Consider the following 18,056-nt stretch of genomic DNA (forward strand, 5'->3'; position numbering starts at 1 on the left):
GAACATTGGCTATAACTGATTCTGCTTGAGATCATATGGAGCTCTCTCCACATACTTGTAAAATGTTTTCTGTGAGATCAGTTCTAGCTTATAACTTTCAGGTCTTTCAGTTGCAGAATTAAATAAAGAAATTGTTTTGATTTTATGTATTTTTTTAAAACAAATGTTACTGTTAGCAGAGATAGGTCAGCTATGAGCACTTTTTAAACTCCCTTGCTCATCAGCCTATCTGTTCCCCCCTTTTTTCCTTCTTTCTGACCAACAGTGTTCTTCATCTACATATTGTTTAATTGTGTCTTGTAAATTACCCATGGTTTTGTTTGTACATTCCTATTACAGGTGTTCCACTGAAACCCCGAAAAGAATTAAAGTTTGTAGAACTTCAGTCTGGAGACTTGGAGGTGAAGTGGTCTTCAAAATTCAATATTTCCATTGAGCCTGTGATCTATGTTGTTCAGAGAAGGTGGAATCAAGGAATTCATCCAAGTGAGGATGATGCTACTAACTGGCAAACGGTGGCACAGGTCAGTTCTTTTTACAGCAGTATGGCTTTCTACCATCCAGACCATGACCTAAAGGTCCTCTTCTGAAGACTTACAACTGGGGAGGCTCATGCAGTGGGATCCTCAGATCTCCAAGGCCTTACTTCACTGCTCAATAAAGTGTGTTTTTGATTTACTCAGGAGAAATGAACTTCAGTATATTCAGTTCTAGTTCTTCTGTTACAGAAACATCAAATATTTTGGTATGTATGTTTGGTTTGTAAGTGACTTCACAAAAAATAAGCAAGTATATCAGAGAGGAAATAAATAATGGTTTTCTTGTTACCAAAATTAAAAATACTCAGAAGTTTGTGTTTCTGAAATAAGTGTATTTTGTAAGTTTGCTCTCTCTACATAAAAATCTATGGAACTAGCTGGAAGCTTGATTTTCATCAGGCCAATAAAGTGGCACTTGTAATTGTATAGTCATGATCTCTTGTGGGAATGCCGAAGTCTATGAAAGCCACAAATTTATTGAAAAATACAGAATTAGATACCAAACTTCATTGAAGGAAGCACATAAAAGACACAGCTTTTTTGACAGTGAGATTCAGTGAAGTGTCCAGGTATGGCTATTTAATTTTAAAAACAAAACAGAGTGAAAAAAACCTTTATAAAGTTGATTTTTTTTTCAGCTGTGACCCTAGCAATTCAGAAAACCCTATGATGTCATGTTTATATCACTCAGTGCAAGTCAGACTGAAAATGTAAGATTCATGAGCAAATGTTTCTTAATGAGAAACAGCCAACAGAGCATAGATTTTCACTTAGTTCCTTCCTAGCTTCAATCTGTTTTTTAACATGCTGACAGTCCACCTGGATGGCAGAGTTCCAATAGTTTGTCTTAACTGCTTCACCCTTATCCCTGCTGACAAGAAAAGTAAAATGCTAATTTTGAAAAGACCTGCAAAATGTCATTATAGCTAGGAAAAAAAGGAAAGAGAATAAATGGAACTATCTACAAAATAAAGTAGGGAATTTAAAACTCTGTGACAATTTCTGTTCATTCTCAATTTAGATTGTGTAGGAAAAAGTGCTCTTAAAATATTGTCAAGCTTGTGAAACTGAACATACAGAAGTTCTTAGCTTTAACAAGCCCAAGGGAAGGTGCCCATCTCCAAACTTGATGAAGTTGCAGTGACTTTTTTATTATTTCTCAGTTGCATTGCAGGTGTGTATTCTGCAGTCTCCATATATAGCAAGATACCTCCTTCCTTTGCTACTAGGAAAATACCATGTAGCAAAAATGAGTGAGATCTGAAATACTTTTCACTGTCATTGCTCCAAATATATGTGCTAGCTAGACTAGAAGCCCAACTCTTCTGCCTCCTGCAAAGGCATTACTGTGCTTTTTTCTTATCTCAGAAACAGACCTCATCCACATTTCTGCAAGCATGCATTGTATGTGCTCCACAGATGTAAACCTCTACTGTCTTGGAGTAGACATACAAGACAGTGTTTCATAAATGTGTTCCTGTGCAAAAGTGACAAGAACCCTGACATGCATTTCCCACAAGTCTGTTACATGTGGGCAGAAGGGTCTGAGTTAATCACTGTGGCAGGAGAAGCCTCCTCCAACTGACATCTTTCTAAGAACTTGGCTGTCCCTTCTGCATCATAGGAGATGTGTGTCTGATTGTGCAATGTACCCCAGTTGGGATGTCAGTTCAGAACAATCTTCAGAATGCTTGACTGGCATTGTGAACTGTGTATATGTTATGAGACATATAGGCTCAGCCCCCTTGAACAGTGATAGTAATGAGAATTTCTGTCTATAGAGTAATGTGTCATCTCCATGATGTTTGTAGTTTTAGACATCCCCACCAGGTGGTTAAATTTGTTAAGTATTGTGTATGCAGTAGAATCCATCTTGTAATATTAGCAACAAGTATGAATACACCGTTTGACTAAAGTGACTGTGTGCACAGCCTCTGGGCTTTTCTTGTCTCTCTAACTGGGAGTTATTCTTGTATGATTCCAAAATATTGGAGGATGAAACCTTAATTATATGCAAAGGCTCTGAAGAGCTCAACTATTTGGCTGAGAACTCTTGGGGCATCTCAGTCCAGGGGTGATGATGCTAACTCTTTCATTGCTCTGCAGCTTAAGAGAGAGAGCATGTAAGAAGCAGTCACAGATCAAAAAGGTTGTGGGTAAAGACCTGATTTTCTCTATACCTATGCTCATATATAGCATAATTATGTAGAGTTGTTGTATGCATCTTATAAGAAATCTAATTGTATTTTAGCAGTTCCTTGTCCAATATTCTATCTGTCCATACAGAAATGGGATTACAGTTTTCAATAAATTGATTTTCAGGTCTTTACTTAAAAAAACAACAACAAAAAACAAACAAAAAAAACCCCAACCCAACTTGCTGATTTATATTGCCTTTATATGAGATAATTTGTGAGCAATTTCTCATGCCATGTACATTTTTACTTAGTATTGAAAGATAATTTTGAAAAAGTTCATTTCCTTTGTATTGTGTCATCATGTCTTTTTTGATGCTTTCTTAAGTAGCAAGGCTTGGTCTACTAATACATTAGTTATTTAACTCTTGAAGTATATAAAGAAAACAATCAAATTTGAAACAATTTTATTTTTCACTTCAGAAGAACATTTTTGAGAAAACTTGACATAACTGATGTACAATCTGGTTAATTTCCGTTAGTTAATATGAAAATTATGGTAGCTAAGATAGTACTTAGCCTAGTTAGCTATGATACAAAACATCCTAAGTGCCAAGTTTCTTACCTTTTTTTAAGGTTTAACCACCCCAGCAAGACCTGCCACACTATCCCATGAGAATACTGCATATCTTGGGAACAAACTTACCATTCTGTTTAGTGCTAATGCTTTGAGGAAATAATAGTATTACTGTTTACCTTGGAAACTTAGGTGTTTAGTAGTGTTAAGCTAATTAATGAGATTAATTCAAATATACCAGCTGTGTTGTTTTCAGACAGAACACATATGTATTATGTGAGTGGATGTCAAGTATATGTGTCTATGTGTTATAGATGACTCCAGGTAAAAGTTTCTGGTTTTATTGTCAATAAAAGACCATAAAAAGGCAATTAAGGGCAATAAAAGCAAGCAAAGCAACCGATTGGGCATGCAAGGGTACCAAACTTCACCCCACAACAGCCTTACAATAGCTTTCTTCATGTTATATATCGTTGCATCATCTACATAAACAAACTTATGCTAAATAGAAGGCAGGCACATGGTAATGAGTCTTCGAATAGGTGGGCAGATTGCTGCTCATGTGCACTCTGCATGGTGTGGGTCCTCCCGAGGGTCGAAAGATGAAGTAAATGAGTCATCTTCAAAGTTGTCCATTTTCACACATGCTCAGTTGTCCAGGCTTCTTATCTAAAGAAAACAAATTCCCAGTTCTGAATAGAACTGAGTGTTTATCTTAATACAGCTTCTCCTCAGCCTTGGTGTCTCCAATTAGCCAAACACACTGTCTTCTGTTTAAGTCTGTAAAATATGCAGCTTTCCCTTTGTCCTCAAAACAGGCTCTTGCAAGCTCCTGACCACCAGTCCAAGTGCACTCTGAACTCTCTACCTTTAACACAAATCACAGAATCACCAGTATATTGATAACACTATGTATATATATATACATGCACACAAATATATACATTCATACATATAGTCAAACAACAGTGAAGCTTAGTTTATTCCTTTATTAAAACAAATAAGGGGTAGTATTTACTGCTAGCTTGATTGTGACAGACTTGCTTTACCTTGTATTTGTCTTAACCCAGTGAACAACTAATATTTTTTAAAGCATTCAGGTTCTGAGACACCTACAGTTCTGCTTCTGAGCTTATTTATTATTTAGTGAGCTTATATTAACTTAAGACAAGATGGTGACTCAGAATATTATAATCTCGTCTCCAAATATACTTAAGAAGTAAGACATACTAAACTGAAGTAATGAAACAAAAAAATTCAATTTGCCATTATTGTAATATATCTCAGTAGTATTTAGCTCCTTCTGGAATTTTATTAAAATCTATGTAAGGCTGCTTAGAGATACCAAAGTAGTTTGTAATGCAGGAGTTACATATACACCTGCTGCATGACATTGAGTTTAACAGGAGCATTTCCAACACAATAAATGATGAAAGTAATAGGTCCAAGGCATGTTCATAAATTTAAAAAAAAAAGGTGATATGAATTGACAGATTATTTGATCCTGCACTATTTCATAGTTGCCATGGAAGACTGACACAAGTGAAATCCTTCTTTTTAATCATTCTTAGCAGAACAGCTGAGCAGATGCAAATGACAGACAAGACTCTTTAGCTGAGGAATTTGGGGTCAAATGTATTCAGATTTTGCTTGCCTCGACCATGAATTCAGCAAATCTGGTTTTTAAAAACTCATGGAGTTGTAACTAGTTAATTATAATTAGATATTGGTCATGACCCTGACTTCAGTTGCAGTGGTAGCCTGAATATATCCTTGGATTTTATTTTCTGTTAATTTAATGACAGTTTATATGAGTTTAGCTTACTGTCATGTGTTATATGTAAATTTTTTAATACATGGACCTGCATGCTGGAATAATGAAAATAGTAAAATTTGGTCCAGGTAGCTTTTTCTTCCCTAGGGGAAGCCCTTCATTGGATGAGATAATTTCTACAGGTAACATAACATAAAAGCTGAAAAAAGAAAAGAAGGTGAGGCAGACAAAACATGAGGACTATTGCACTTGCTTACGCTTAGAAAGCCAATGACCTGAATGGAGAAGGATTCTGAGCAGCACCAATATATGAGGGGTTCAAAGTCTGCAACACTTACTGGTCTGAGAGCAATTAATAGTGCAGTTTAGAAAAGCTCCCTTTACATGCACACACAAACAGGATATCTGTTTCCCTAAATTTTGCTTGTCACCAAATGTAAAGATTAAGTGCAAGATAACACCTTCAAATTTTATCTGTAAATGCTCTCGAAATCCATTGCTGGAGAGCTGAAGCAACTTCATCAAGTTCTAGCCGAGTTAGGAGAGCAGCTGCTGCTTTGTTAGATTAGAAGAGAAGTAAAACCCAGAAATTAAGCTGTGCCTTTTTTTTGGATCTGCTTGGTGTCATTGAAAGCAATATTAAATCCTATACAAGGAAGGTGGGCTTTTGAAGTTAAAGAAAACAGATCATGTAAAAATAAATTCATCTTACTACAGTCTAAATGAGCTTACATGTTTGGTCAGTAATGATACTCAGTAATGTATGTATAGTCTATTTAGACATGTTTAGGACATTCGGTTCAGGTTCATGTGTATTTTTATTAAAGAATTAAAATACCATAAACATAACATCCTAAAAGAAATTGAAAACTAGATAATGAAGAGGTAATTGCAAACATAAAATCCAAAACAAGTGAATGAGGTGCTAATCATAGAATCATAGTTCTGAAGAGTTCTGCAAAACTGCTACTTCCATATTTGGCAGTGATTTTCAGCAGTTACCAGGAGGCTGAATTTGATTCTGGACTTTGTTCACTAGATAAAATAAGAGACAGTGCAGAAGGTATCTCTTTAAGAGTTTAAAGGGCAAAACGAAGAGGAAAGCAGAGCTCAGAATTAGAGTGCATAAAGCACCTACTGAAAGGGTTCAAAGTGCATCTATGCTTATCCCATATTTCAGCAGTTAGACACTCCTTACAGAAGTTGGAAATTGAACTCATGACACTATCAATCTCAGTGCGGGGTGTTGGAGAAAAGGTCATCTCCTATGACCTGAGAAAAGTCTGTAGGGAAGAGTTAAGCCTGTGAGAGTCTTTTTGACATAAGTACCGAAGATCTGAAGAAGGCTTATATTCATTACCTGAGGGTGTCATGTTTCCTGTGAACCAGAAAAGGTGGCTTCTCATAATGCTGGATTTTGTGGAGCCATTTTGGACACCTCAATCTCTGAGAACTGATAATTGGATAAATCAGTCCTATGACCCTGGGGCAACAAGTTCCCTGAAATGTCAACACCTGAACAGCTAGGCCTCATACACTGGTGAAGGTTGTGATGATTGGAAGACCAATTTTGTGAATTTAGCACTTCACCAGTTTTTTAAAGGTTAGGGCTTTTCTTCAGAAGAGACCTGCAATTCACTGTGAAATTGGGTGGTTATATGATTTTGTTCACAGCTGTAAATGCTTTACAGTGTAAAATGATGCTCAGAGTCAAGTGAGGTGGTTGCATATGGCCTGCTGATACTAGTATGTATTCAGTCTGGCTAACTGGTGTTGCATGTGCGATGATAGCACCATTAGCTGTATGAGAACAATGAATGTGATGTTTTCCCCACCAGACTACAGCTGAGCGGGTTCGGCTGCCAGACATTCGAGCAAGCAGGTGGTACCAGTTCCGTGTGGCAGCTGTGAATGTGCATGGGACGAGAGGCTTCACAGCACCCAGCAAGCACTTCCGATCCTCAAAAGGTTGGGTTCTGTTTGCTATGTCTGCTGCTTACCTTCTGCTCACTCACATGTGGAATGCAACCTGATCTGCCTACTTTTGTGGCAGAAGGCTGTTAAGAGGTGGGGGTTTTGGTAATTTTGCCATGATCTTTAGAGATGGCGTGGGATTTTTTTGAAGTCAACAAAGGAATTAGAGGTTAAAGATGTATTATTCTTTTATCAGTAAGGGGCCTCAGCAAGTAAATCTCCTTTTAAACATTTTCTGCATGGTTGGTATCTGACAACATGACCCTGACACAAAGCATCAAGGAACTGGGGTTTCAGTGTGTGATTCTGAGGGTTTCCCTTACTTTTCCTTTTACTTATTAGAAATATGTTGCTTCCATATGTTTAGCAGAGTACTGAAATACTTTGTTGCATGCATCTAAATAGTTGTGGCTCACTGTTTTGATGGAAATGTGGGCTCTCTAAACCTCCCCCCTTGCTCGCACTGACTGTAAGGGCTAAAGAATAAAAAGGGTATAAACGCTAAGTAGCATATTTCTCATAATTAGAAAGGCATGTTGGACAATCCACAATATATTACAGGAATTTTTGTTGCCGTTTCAGGTTTTGCAAGGGTTTGAGTAATAAAATAACTTTGAAAATCATTTCTTTATCAGTAAATGGTACTTGGGGGATAGGTGAGATAGAAATGGATCCCCTATCTGGTGAAGCTGCTGGCATTGTCCCTGATGTGCCTTTGACCCACACAAAGCAAAATTTTCCTGATGACTCTCAAGCATACTGTAAGAGTGAGCACAGGCCAGAAACTATTCCCAACAGACAGATGGTCTGGATGTAGTCACCCTCCCTCAAAGGTGGTTGATAATTGGGGCATAGCCAGACTGTTTTAGTTGACTTCAGTGCCAAAGAATGAGATCTAACACTCTTCACTCTACAGACAGAGGTAGTTTCTGATACGACTTCTCTTTGGTTTAGTAATGACAGAATCTTCACGTTGGTGTAACACATAGTTTAAGGAATGCATTTCCTCCTCTTTTTGCAGACAGAATTATCTTGCAGTACAGGCAGTTGTCATCTCTGGGTTCCTGTGCTAGCTTTTAGCTTGCTATTTGGCCATAGGCAGTCCTAGAAACAAATTCTTTTTGTAGATGCAGTTGCAGAGGCTCACAACTACTTGTGCTGGCATGGAAAGTTTAATTACTTATGGAATAAAAATATGCATTAGACTTAATTATTTAATGCTGTAACCACATTTGCGGTAAGAAGGTTGGCTGGCATAGCTATCCCATTACTGCTGTGACCACAAACTTTTTCAAGTATAAAAGAAGAATTGTTTTAATAGTTTATTATACTTAAATAACATATCATTTCAGTCACATAAAAAATACATTTCCTTCAGGCAGTGTTGAGCTTACTGTTACAGCACTCTGTTGCTGAATCTGCCACAAACTTCATTTTAAACTGAGTTGTTTTACTGGGTTTGTAAAGATTTCCCAGCTGTGCTGCTTGGAACCACTTTAATTGAAGTTACATAAAGGTGATGTGGTAACACTGAGAAGTTACATGAAGGTGATGTGATAACACTGAGGTTTTGGCTTAAGAGTGACATTTTGAGGCAAGATTTGCATTGCTTTCCAAAAACTTTGTCCCCTACTGAGTGTGCTAGCCACAGGAGTATATGTTTAAAACACCTACATTGGTATGAATATCAGAACATCCATAGTAAGCCATATGGAAGCTCTCCTTAGTCCAGTATCTGACTGCAGTCAAAAGTGGATCAGCATAAGAGCAGGATAACTGTATAGGGATATTTCTTCAGAATAGCTTCCCAGATGTAGTGATTTGTTTCAGGAGCTTGAAATGTCAGTTACCAGAGTCCTCTTTTTCTGTGGTCTCTGCAGCTATCCTTGAAGCACTTGATCTCCTTGAATGTTTCTCACATCTGTCTGATGTAGGTGGGGAGCACTTTTAGGACACTGTGGCAAGGACTGCAGGAGCCAGTAGTATCTGTACATGTTCTTAACTAATTAATCAAAATGACAGGATTTGATAATGGCAAAAAGTACATAGCCAGTGTTTTCCAAAAAGCTTCTGTAACCTTCAGAATAACAATTTTCAAATCTAAACTTCATCCCTTGGCAGAGAATAGTGAATTGACAGAAGAACCGTAAGGAGTTCAGTTAGCTCAGTTTCGTAGCCAAAATCATGCTACTCTGTTGGCTCATCTCTCTATGGTATTGTCAGTTGTTATTGTAAGGATGCTGTGTTCATGTAGAAGTGCTAGGTGACACAGGTGAAGACATTGCTAGGTGGTGGTCGGGAATGATACTAGGATGCTTCAATTGGTATATCGTAACCTTCATGTCATTGAATAGGTGCTTATAGCAGTAATGGTTACAGTGTCATGTAAGTATTTAATTACTACTTTGGAGCTTAGTGGAAAGTGGCAGGCCCTGCATGGCAGAGAGGTAAGAAACTGCTGTTCAGAGATGCTTATTTTTTTGAGTGCCAGCATCTACTGGCCCCTGCTGAGCTCCTACAGGCACATTTAACCTCCAGTTTGGAAAAGCAAAGCAGACTTTGGCACATCACCTTTGGAAGGTTGCTTACTGTCTGTGTTACATTTATGTGAAATGTGGACAGAAATTTGCATTAATTCTTGCAGTTTCAGTTCATCCTACAGTGCTAAAACCAAGAGAAGATTATTATCTTTTTCAGACTTAGAGGAAGTTTTCTTCAAAAAGAAACCCTTTGATCAGGAAACATGACAGCAGTTCTTAAGACAGTTTCTCACAAGATGCTGAACTTTCACCAATGGCTTCTAATTTATAATGAACAGCAAATTATTTGGCTTTGTTTTTTTCTTTTTTAGGAGGACAAACATGATATATAATCTGAATCTAGGGAGGAGTATGGCTCCACAAAGTCACTGTCACTAAATATTTGAAGCTGTTAAGAAGAACATTCAAAACATTGGTGCTGTAATTACTTGGAGACTTTTTGTCTAGTTACCACAATAGCATTTTACACTATTTTGCATTTTTTGAAAATACAAAAAAGGTGATCTCTAAGTAGACAGCAAAGTAATCTTTTGTTTTATTCAAAATAACGTTAAGTCTTCTGAGTTATGTAATTTCCATTAACTTTGCACTAAATAAAGCTTCTTACTATCTAAACTATCTATACTATCTCAGTATATGAGAATGGCCTGTCCCCCAAAGGTAAAAAGATTCTGGGGAGGGAACTGGCAGCTCTCATCGACAGGGCTTTAAACTAGTTTCGAAGGGGGGAGGGGCTGAAACTAGTCCCCTCAGGCAAGAGTCTGGGGGCAGTAAGCTAGGGTCAGAGGCCAAACCAGCAGCCCAGCTGAGGTGCATGTACACTAATGCACGAAGCATGGGAAACAAACAAGAGGAGCTGGAAGCCTTGTTGCAGCAGGAAAGTTATGACATAGTTGCCATCACGGAGACGTGGTGGGATAGCTCACATGACTGGAGTGCTGCAATTGATGGCTACAGGCTTTTCAGGAGAGATAGACAAGGAAGAAGGGGTGGAGGGGTGGCCATGTACATCAGGGAGGCACTAGATGCCATTGAGCTAGAGATTAGGGACAATCAGGTTGAATGCTTGTGGGCAAGAATTAGAGGGAAGACCGGTAGGGCAGACATCCTGGTTGGAGTCTGTTATAGACCACCCAACCAGGAGGATGATGTTGACGAAGCATTCTATAGACAGCTTAAGGCTGTCTCAAGATCTCCTGACCTTGTCCTCATGGGCGACTTCAACCTGCCTGACATCTGCTGGGATCTCAACACAGCAGAGAGGAGGCAGTCTAGGAGGTTCTTAGACTGCATGGAGGACAGCTTCTTATCCCAGGTGCTGCGTGAGCCTACCAGGGGCAAGGCTTTGCTTGACCTCCTCTTCACCAACAGGGAAGGGCTGGTGGGTGATGTGGTGGTCGGAGGCTGTTTAGGGGCCAGTGACCATGAAATAATAGAATTTTCGGTATTTGGTCAAACTAAGAGGGGCAGCAAGAAGACCTCCACTCTGGACTGCCGGAGGGCGGACTTCAGGTTGCTCAAGGAAATAATTCAGAGGGTTCCTTGGGAGAAAGCCCTTAAAAATAAAGGGGTCCAGGAGGGCTGGACCTGCTTCAAGAAAGAGCTGATGAAGGCTCAGGAGCAGGCTGTGCCAGTGTGCCGGAAGAGGAGCCGCCGGGGCAGACGGCCAGCCTGGCTGTGTAATGAACTTTTAATAGAACTAAGGGAAAAAAAGAGGGTGTATAATCTTTGGAAGAAAGGTGAGGCAACCCATGGAATGTTTAAAGAGGTTGCTAGGGCATGTAGGAGGAAAATTAGGGAGGCAAAAGCACATTTGGAACTTAAACTGGCCTCTGATGTGAAGGACAACAAAAAGTCCTTCTATAAATATATTAATAGCAAGAGGAAGGGCAGGGACAACCTCCACTCCTTGGTTGACATGGAGGGAAATGTTGTAACACAGGATGAGGAAAAGGCAGAGGTACTTAACACCTTCTTTACCTCAGTTTTTACTAGCTGGAAAGAACATCTACCAGACAGCTGGCCTGCAGAGCTGGCAGAGGGAGCCAGGGAGCTGCATGGTTTCCCTGTGTTCCATGAGCAAGTGATAGGAGCTCTCCTCAGCAGCTTGGACCCCCACAAGTCCATGGGACCAGATGGGATCCATCCTAGGGTGCTGAGAGAGCTGGCAGATGAGCTGGCCAAGCCACTCTCCATTATTTTTCATCAGTCCTGGCTCACTGGAGAGCTCCCAGATGACTGGAAGCTGGCCAACGTGGTACCCATCCACAAGAAGGGCCGGTTGGATGAGCCAGGGAATTACAGGCCTGTCAGCCTGACCTCAGTGCCAGGAAAGATTATGGAGCAGGTCCTCCTGAGTGCAATCACACAACACTTAGAGGATGGCCAAGGGATCAGGCCCAGCCAGCATGGGTTTAGGAAGGGCAGGTCCTGCCTGACCAACCTGATCTCCTTCTATGATCAGGTGACCCGCCTGGTGGATGTGGGCAGGCCTGTGGATGTAGTCTACCTGGACCTCAGCAAGGCCTTTGACACCGTTCCCCATAGCAAACTCCTGGCCAAGCTGTCAGCCCATGGCTTGGATGGGAGCACACTGCGATGGGTTAGGAACTGGCTGGAGGGCCGAGCCCAGAGAGTGGTGGTGAATGGTGCCACATCCAGCTGGCAGCCAGTCACCAGTGGTGTGCCCCAAGGATCAGTGCTGGGCCCCATGCTCTTTAACATCTTTATTGATGATCTGGACGAGGGCATCGAGTCCATCATCAGTAAATTTGCTGACAACACCAAGCTGGGGGCAGGAGTTGATCTGCTGGAGGGTAGAGAGGCTCTGCAGAAGGACCTCGACAGGCTGGGCAGATGGGCAGAGTCCAACGGCATGAGATTGAACACATCCAAGTGCCGGGTTCTGCACATTGGCCACAACAACCCCATGCAGAGTTACAAGCTGGGGTCAGAGTGGCTGGAGAGCAGTCAGGCTGAGAGGCACCTGGGGGCGCTGGTCAACGGTAGACTGAACATGAGCCTGCAGTGTGCCCAGGCAGCCAAGAGGGCCAATGGCATCCTGGCCTGCATCAGGAACAGTGTGGCCAGCAGGAGCAGGGAGGTCATTTTGCCCCTGTACACTGCACTGGTTAGGCCGCACCTCGAGTCCTGTGTCCAGTTCTGGGCCCCTCAGTTTAGGAAGGAGGTTGACTTGCTGGAACGAGTCCAGAGAAGAGCAACAAAGTTGGTGAGGGGTTTGGAACATAAGCCCTACGAGGAGAGGCTGAGGGAGCTGGGGTTGCTTAGCCTGGAGAAGAGGAGACTCAGGGGTGACCTTATTACTCTCTACAACTACCTGAAGGGAGGTTGTGGACAGACGGATGTTGGTCTCTTCTCCCAGGCAAGCAGTACCAGAACAAGAGGACACAGTCTCAGGCTGCACCAGGGGAGGTTCAGGCTGGATGTTAGAAAAAAGTTCTATACAGAAAGAGTGATTGCCCATTGGAATGGGCTGCCTGGGGAGGTGGTGGAGTCACCATCACTGGAGGTTTTCAGGAGAAGACTTGACGGGGTGCTTGGTGCCGTGGGTTAGTTGTTTGGGTGGTGTTGGATTGGTTGATGGGTTGGACGCGATGATCTTGAAGGTCTCTTCCAACCTGGTTTATTCTATGTATGTATAAATTAGCTTAATTTTCTAGTTATGAAAAAAGAAAAAATAGGAAAGCAAGAGTCTTTCATCAAGCATTTTAGCTTGCCATTCTTTTAGTTGTGCTTTGAAGTTTTATCTATCGCAGCTTTTGATGCTTTTATACTGCAAACATATGAGGTGAAGGCTTATTAGCTGTTTTACACTACCTCATGTTAATTTATGTCTTTAATATGTAAATAAGAAATAAAGTAACACAGCTGAGAAAATTGATGAAATATTCAGAGCCTAAGCAGAGATAATTTTTTTATGCTCTTTATTTCTGTTTTATGAAGAAAATGAAGAATGATTTGTGTGTGTTTGTCTTCACAGAGAATAAAATCTTACTCCAAAATCACGAGAAACACTGATTAGATTATACCTGACTCTTAGGAGCAGAGTCACCCTAAGATGAAGTGAATGCTGTACCTAGGAGCGTGGGTTCTTTCCTAGAAGTAGAACTCTGTACAGATTCACAGATTGATACTGTCATCTAAAACTGGTCAAAACTTTCTGCTATTTTGACAAAAAGTTTCCAGTGCATTTTTCAGGGTTTTTATATCATGTATGCTTCCCTTTTCATATGCAGCTGAGTGTCAGCAGTTTGCAATAACAACAAAATAAATCTAGCAAATGCTTGGCAGAACATTTTTGAGAGCCAAAGATACAAATACATTTATCTTCATATTTTGACTGGCCCTCTCCAAGCTGCTTCATGTTTCCTTGGAAGCAGGAGAGGACCCATTAATTAGTTCTTGGATGAAAAGCTACCTTTGCTTTTCTCACATTAAGTGGGCACTGCATAGCGGAACCCAACTGATGAGAAGTGCACAACACTTAGTAGCAAAACTTTAATTTGCTGCACTTGGGTGAGTTTTTAGACTAATTTTACTTTCTTGTTGTCATTTATGATGAGAATAAACTCCTAGTAACAGACTGCGGTTAATTAGAGGGGTGAGTGTTAGGTATTTCCATGTCATATATTATCTTGTTGGTCCATAGTTAGGTATTTTGCCATTTTCCAAGACTGTAAGAGTCTGTAAGAGAAACACAATGAGCCCAAGCCATCCAGTCCTACCTCTGCTGAAGGTTTTTATCTTTGACATGAAGGCAGTTGCTAGAAAACAGGATAAATTGTCAAGCCTGAGGAGGCAGATGACATTGTTTTCACAGCACATAACTACCATGCTGGATGTGATTTCATGTGTACATTACTGAGTGTTAGTAAAACCAGAACAGACACCCCCTCCTGGCAATAAAATTCTCTCTGTTGCTCCTTTGGGACCGATGATTTTTTTTTATACTGTTGCACAGCTAGTTTATGTGTGCCATTTTCATTGGGCAAAGCCAGTCCTTGCACTTATGCCTTGGAATTGTTTAATGGTTGGAAACTTGTCTGTAGAGCAGCTTCAGCAAATTTTTAAGAGTTAGAGATCTAATGTTTACAAGATAGCAATTTCCAGTCAGAAAAAAGTAATCTATAAGAAAGAGATTAAATTAGAATCAAACTCGCTATCACTTCTACAACTCGGAACAAGAACTCTGTTTCCAAAGTCATTATTTTCTTCTCCAACATATATTCCAAATCATTAACTGTGTTCATTACAGTTACAACATTTAAAGCCAAAGTGCAGCAGGATATGATGTGATCCCTGTGTATGGCTTGCCCATATTGTTCTGTTAAGGTTACAAAATAGTTTCAGGTCCCATTAACTAAGCAAATTTTGTAAAATATAAATAGTCCATCTCTGTGTTTACAAATCTGAGTGTGGGAAGATGTGCATTTTGAAATGCATATGCGATTTTGCAGCAAGGAATCCTTCCTTTTTGGAACTAGAGTCAGAGTTTTGTTTGTGATGCCTAAGTGGCCAGCAAGACAAGAATTTAAGTCTTTTAGGTATACTTAAGCCTGGTACAATCTAGACAAGTGCAATACTTACTCCATGTGCTGGAACAGCAGCTTCAGCCTTGACCTAAATAAGCTATCATTTCTAGCAGCAAGAAGTGTCAGACTGCTAAGACCAGAATTTTTTCCTATTGAGGAAAGCTCTCTGTGCCAATTTCTGCGATGTATGTAACATCTTTTATTTTATTAGAGTTGCAGTATAAACTGCAAAAGAAAAGCTGCACCTAACATTACTCTGCAAACCAAAGAATTTGATTTAACACTCAGGTAAATTTCTGTGTATAAAGTTTCAGAACTTTACATTGGAAAAAATTTGCAGTAGTTTCCATTCCAGTAATTTAACGTTCATGTATCTGAATGATACATGTAGGCAGTCAGTCAAAGGGATCACAGATATGTGAAACTTAACAGCAGAATGGCTGTTAGCTTTATAGTCAGCAGATTGCCAGTTTAGCTTCCCTGTCAGGGTAAGAAATACCTTATGTATGTAAACTTTATAATCCAGTACCAGTTATTAGGCCTTGAAGTATTTCAGCATGAGTTGTACACTGCTTTTAATGTCTGCAAAGACAGAAGCAGAATAGAACACCTTGTAGAAGTGTGACTTTTCAGTTCAATAATGCAGTAGTACAGGCTTTAAAAAAAATCAAGAAAAAGCAACTAATATCTTACCTAGTAACTGGCAGGGGTGCATTGTGGAGGAGCATGCTCTTAACAGGTTTTTGAGGTTTGAGGGGTGTTTTTTTGTTTTATTTTTTGTTTGTGTTCTAGGGTTTTTTTTGAAAGGGGCTTTGGAGAGGTCTTGATTTGTTCTTTTTGTTGTTGTTTATGAGGGTGGGGTTTAGGTAATTATTTTTTTTTCATGTTGATAACACTATCTTACTGCTATTCCTTCTCATCTGTTTGTTTTGTTAGTGGAACTCAACCCTTTGAAGTGAAAGAAAAGGTTAATATTCTTATGTTTGGAGCTTACAAAATAATGACAGCTGTAACACTGAGGAGTGTCACAGGAATATGTAGAAATAGATTAATAAATTACATAGTTATATTGAAATGCTTGCTATGGAATGGATCCTCAGCTTGTATAAAATACTAAGTGGCTTAATTTTTTGGGTCATACATGCCAAATCCGAAAAATATGTTACTGTTGTGTCTACAATCATAAGATTTTTCAGATGATTAAATGCAAAAACTAATAAATTTTATTTATCTTTGTCATCTTCCATCCTAGTTTAATATTTATTCTAGCTAAGCATAGTAGTTATAAAAAAAAACATTTCTAGAAAATGTGTCACTTAGAAATGTCTTGCCTTTTCACATCTGTCTTCTGCTGGTGCCACCACCACTCTTCCTGCTGTTCAAAGGCATTTTTGTGGATTACATTTACAAGGCTTGCACTAGAGGGACTATGAAGAAAGGGGGCACTCAGGAAAATGTGTTCCTGCTGTTACTGCGTAATTTCCCGTGTATATTTCTTGGAAGAGGATGATCATTATTTCCTTGACTGCAGTCGCCCGGTGATTTTTTTAATAAAACATTTTCATTCTCCTACAGCAAGGGAGAAACACTACTAGGTTTTCTTTTTGAATGCATTTTGTCTGCTGACTGGACGTTTGCTAGTGAACACAGAAGAAATGCTACTGAGAAAGTAATATTTTCAATAAACTGTGGAATTTATAAAAAGCATAAGGTGAAATGCTGCTGTTACAAAAGTCAAAAGAAATGATCTGTTGGTTTCAGTATGCACATAGCTTTTCCTTAGTGTTTTCCTTTTCTGCTTATATAACTGAATAAAAATAGGATGTTTGAAGTATCTTAAAAGAAAAAAAAAGTCCTGATATTCTGAAACATATAAATTCTCTTGCATTTTTATGGAGACAGAAACATTTGAAGAGTGTAACTTTGTCACTTGCATTCATGCCTGTTAGAAATTAGTGAATAGAACTTTAAAATATTTTTTAAATATATTTAATATTTTTAATTACTTTGCCTAAGAGAACTATTTTAGTTAACTTTTAGGGTTTTTTTAAGTGACTTTCAAAATCTTGTATAGATGCAGGATAAAGACAAGCATGTTCTATGGTCATAATTGGTTTTGCTTGTATCTGATCATTTGTGAAGATACTCTCTGAAATATTTTACTCTGGCTAATATGTTAGGTATACATAATACATGGAGCATAGCACTTCTGGGAGATAACCTGAATAATTCACCTACAGTAATATCATCATGTTGCACTTCAGGTTATAAATGTTTTATTGCCATGTTACATTGTTGTATGACATAAAAAGACCCTGACACTTCATGTCGCTGATCATGAAAGATCTTGGATTTATGAATCATTATTATGTTTATATTTATTTTACCTAAATTTTATTCTGTGTTTATTATATTAGTAAATGAAAAGTTGTGTTAGGGAACAGTACAAACTATTTAACTAAGTAAATTTCTTAAATATATACCCCCCCAATATAAATAACTTTGTATGCTTTAAGATGGAGTGGTTTGCTACTTCACAGCTAAAGAAACACATGTAAAGACAATGCTTCTTAAAAGCCAGGAAAAAAAAAACCAAAACTGGCTCGCAAGATCATTTAAAAACAAGTAAGAAAAAATAAAGAATTCTCCTGATTTTAAAAATAAAGTTAAATTTCCAGAATTATGCAACTCAGATATGATTTGTAAGTTTTATAGCTAAAAGTTAGGTTGAATTTTATGTGTGAGGAAACAGAGACACCCATTGTTATTCAACCAAGAGTCATGCTAAATAACAGGAATAAGCCATTATTTCACATCTGATCTCTAAAAAGGAAATGCTGTCTTTATTAATTTTGAATGTGTCAGTTTGCATGACCTAAATGATGGAGTTTTTCATTGAGGCCATTTGTCATAGGGATTATCTGATGAACTTAGTATGCTTGGAAAGTTTATTTAACAGCTCATT

The 18,056-nt window shown here is 39.1% G+C and overlaps 1 protein-coding gene across 1 annotated transcript in view; it reads left to right on the forward strand.

Moving 5' to 3' along the window:
• Positions 1–18,056, forward strand: part of ANOS1 (anosmin 1) — a 166,750-nt gene that overhangs the window by 105,890 nt on the left and 42,804 nt on the right. The window contains exons 5-6 of the mRNA XM_054164663.1: positions 340–524; positions 6,864–6,993. Of these exons, the coding sequence (XP_054020638.1) occupies positions 340–524; positions 6,864–6,993 (315 nt within the window). The remainder of the gene's footprint in view (positions 1–339; positions 525–6,863; positions 6,994–18,056) is intronic.

The sequence above is a fragment of the Dryobates pubescens genome, chromosome 10 (assembly GCF_014839835.1).
Source record: "Dryobates pubescens isolate bDryPub1 chromosome 10, bDryPub1.pri, whole genome shotgun sequence".
Taxonomy (NCBI): domain Eukaryota; kingdom Metazoa; phylum Chordata; class Aves; order Piciformes; family Picidae; genus Dryobates; species Dryobates pubescens.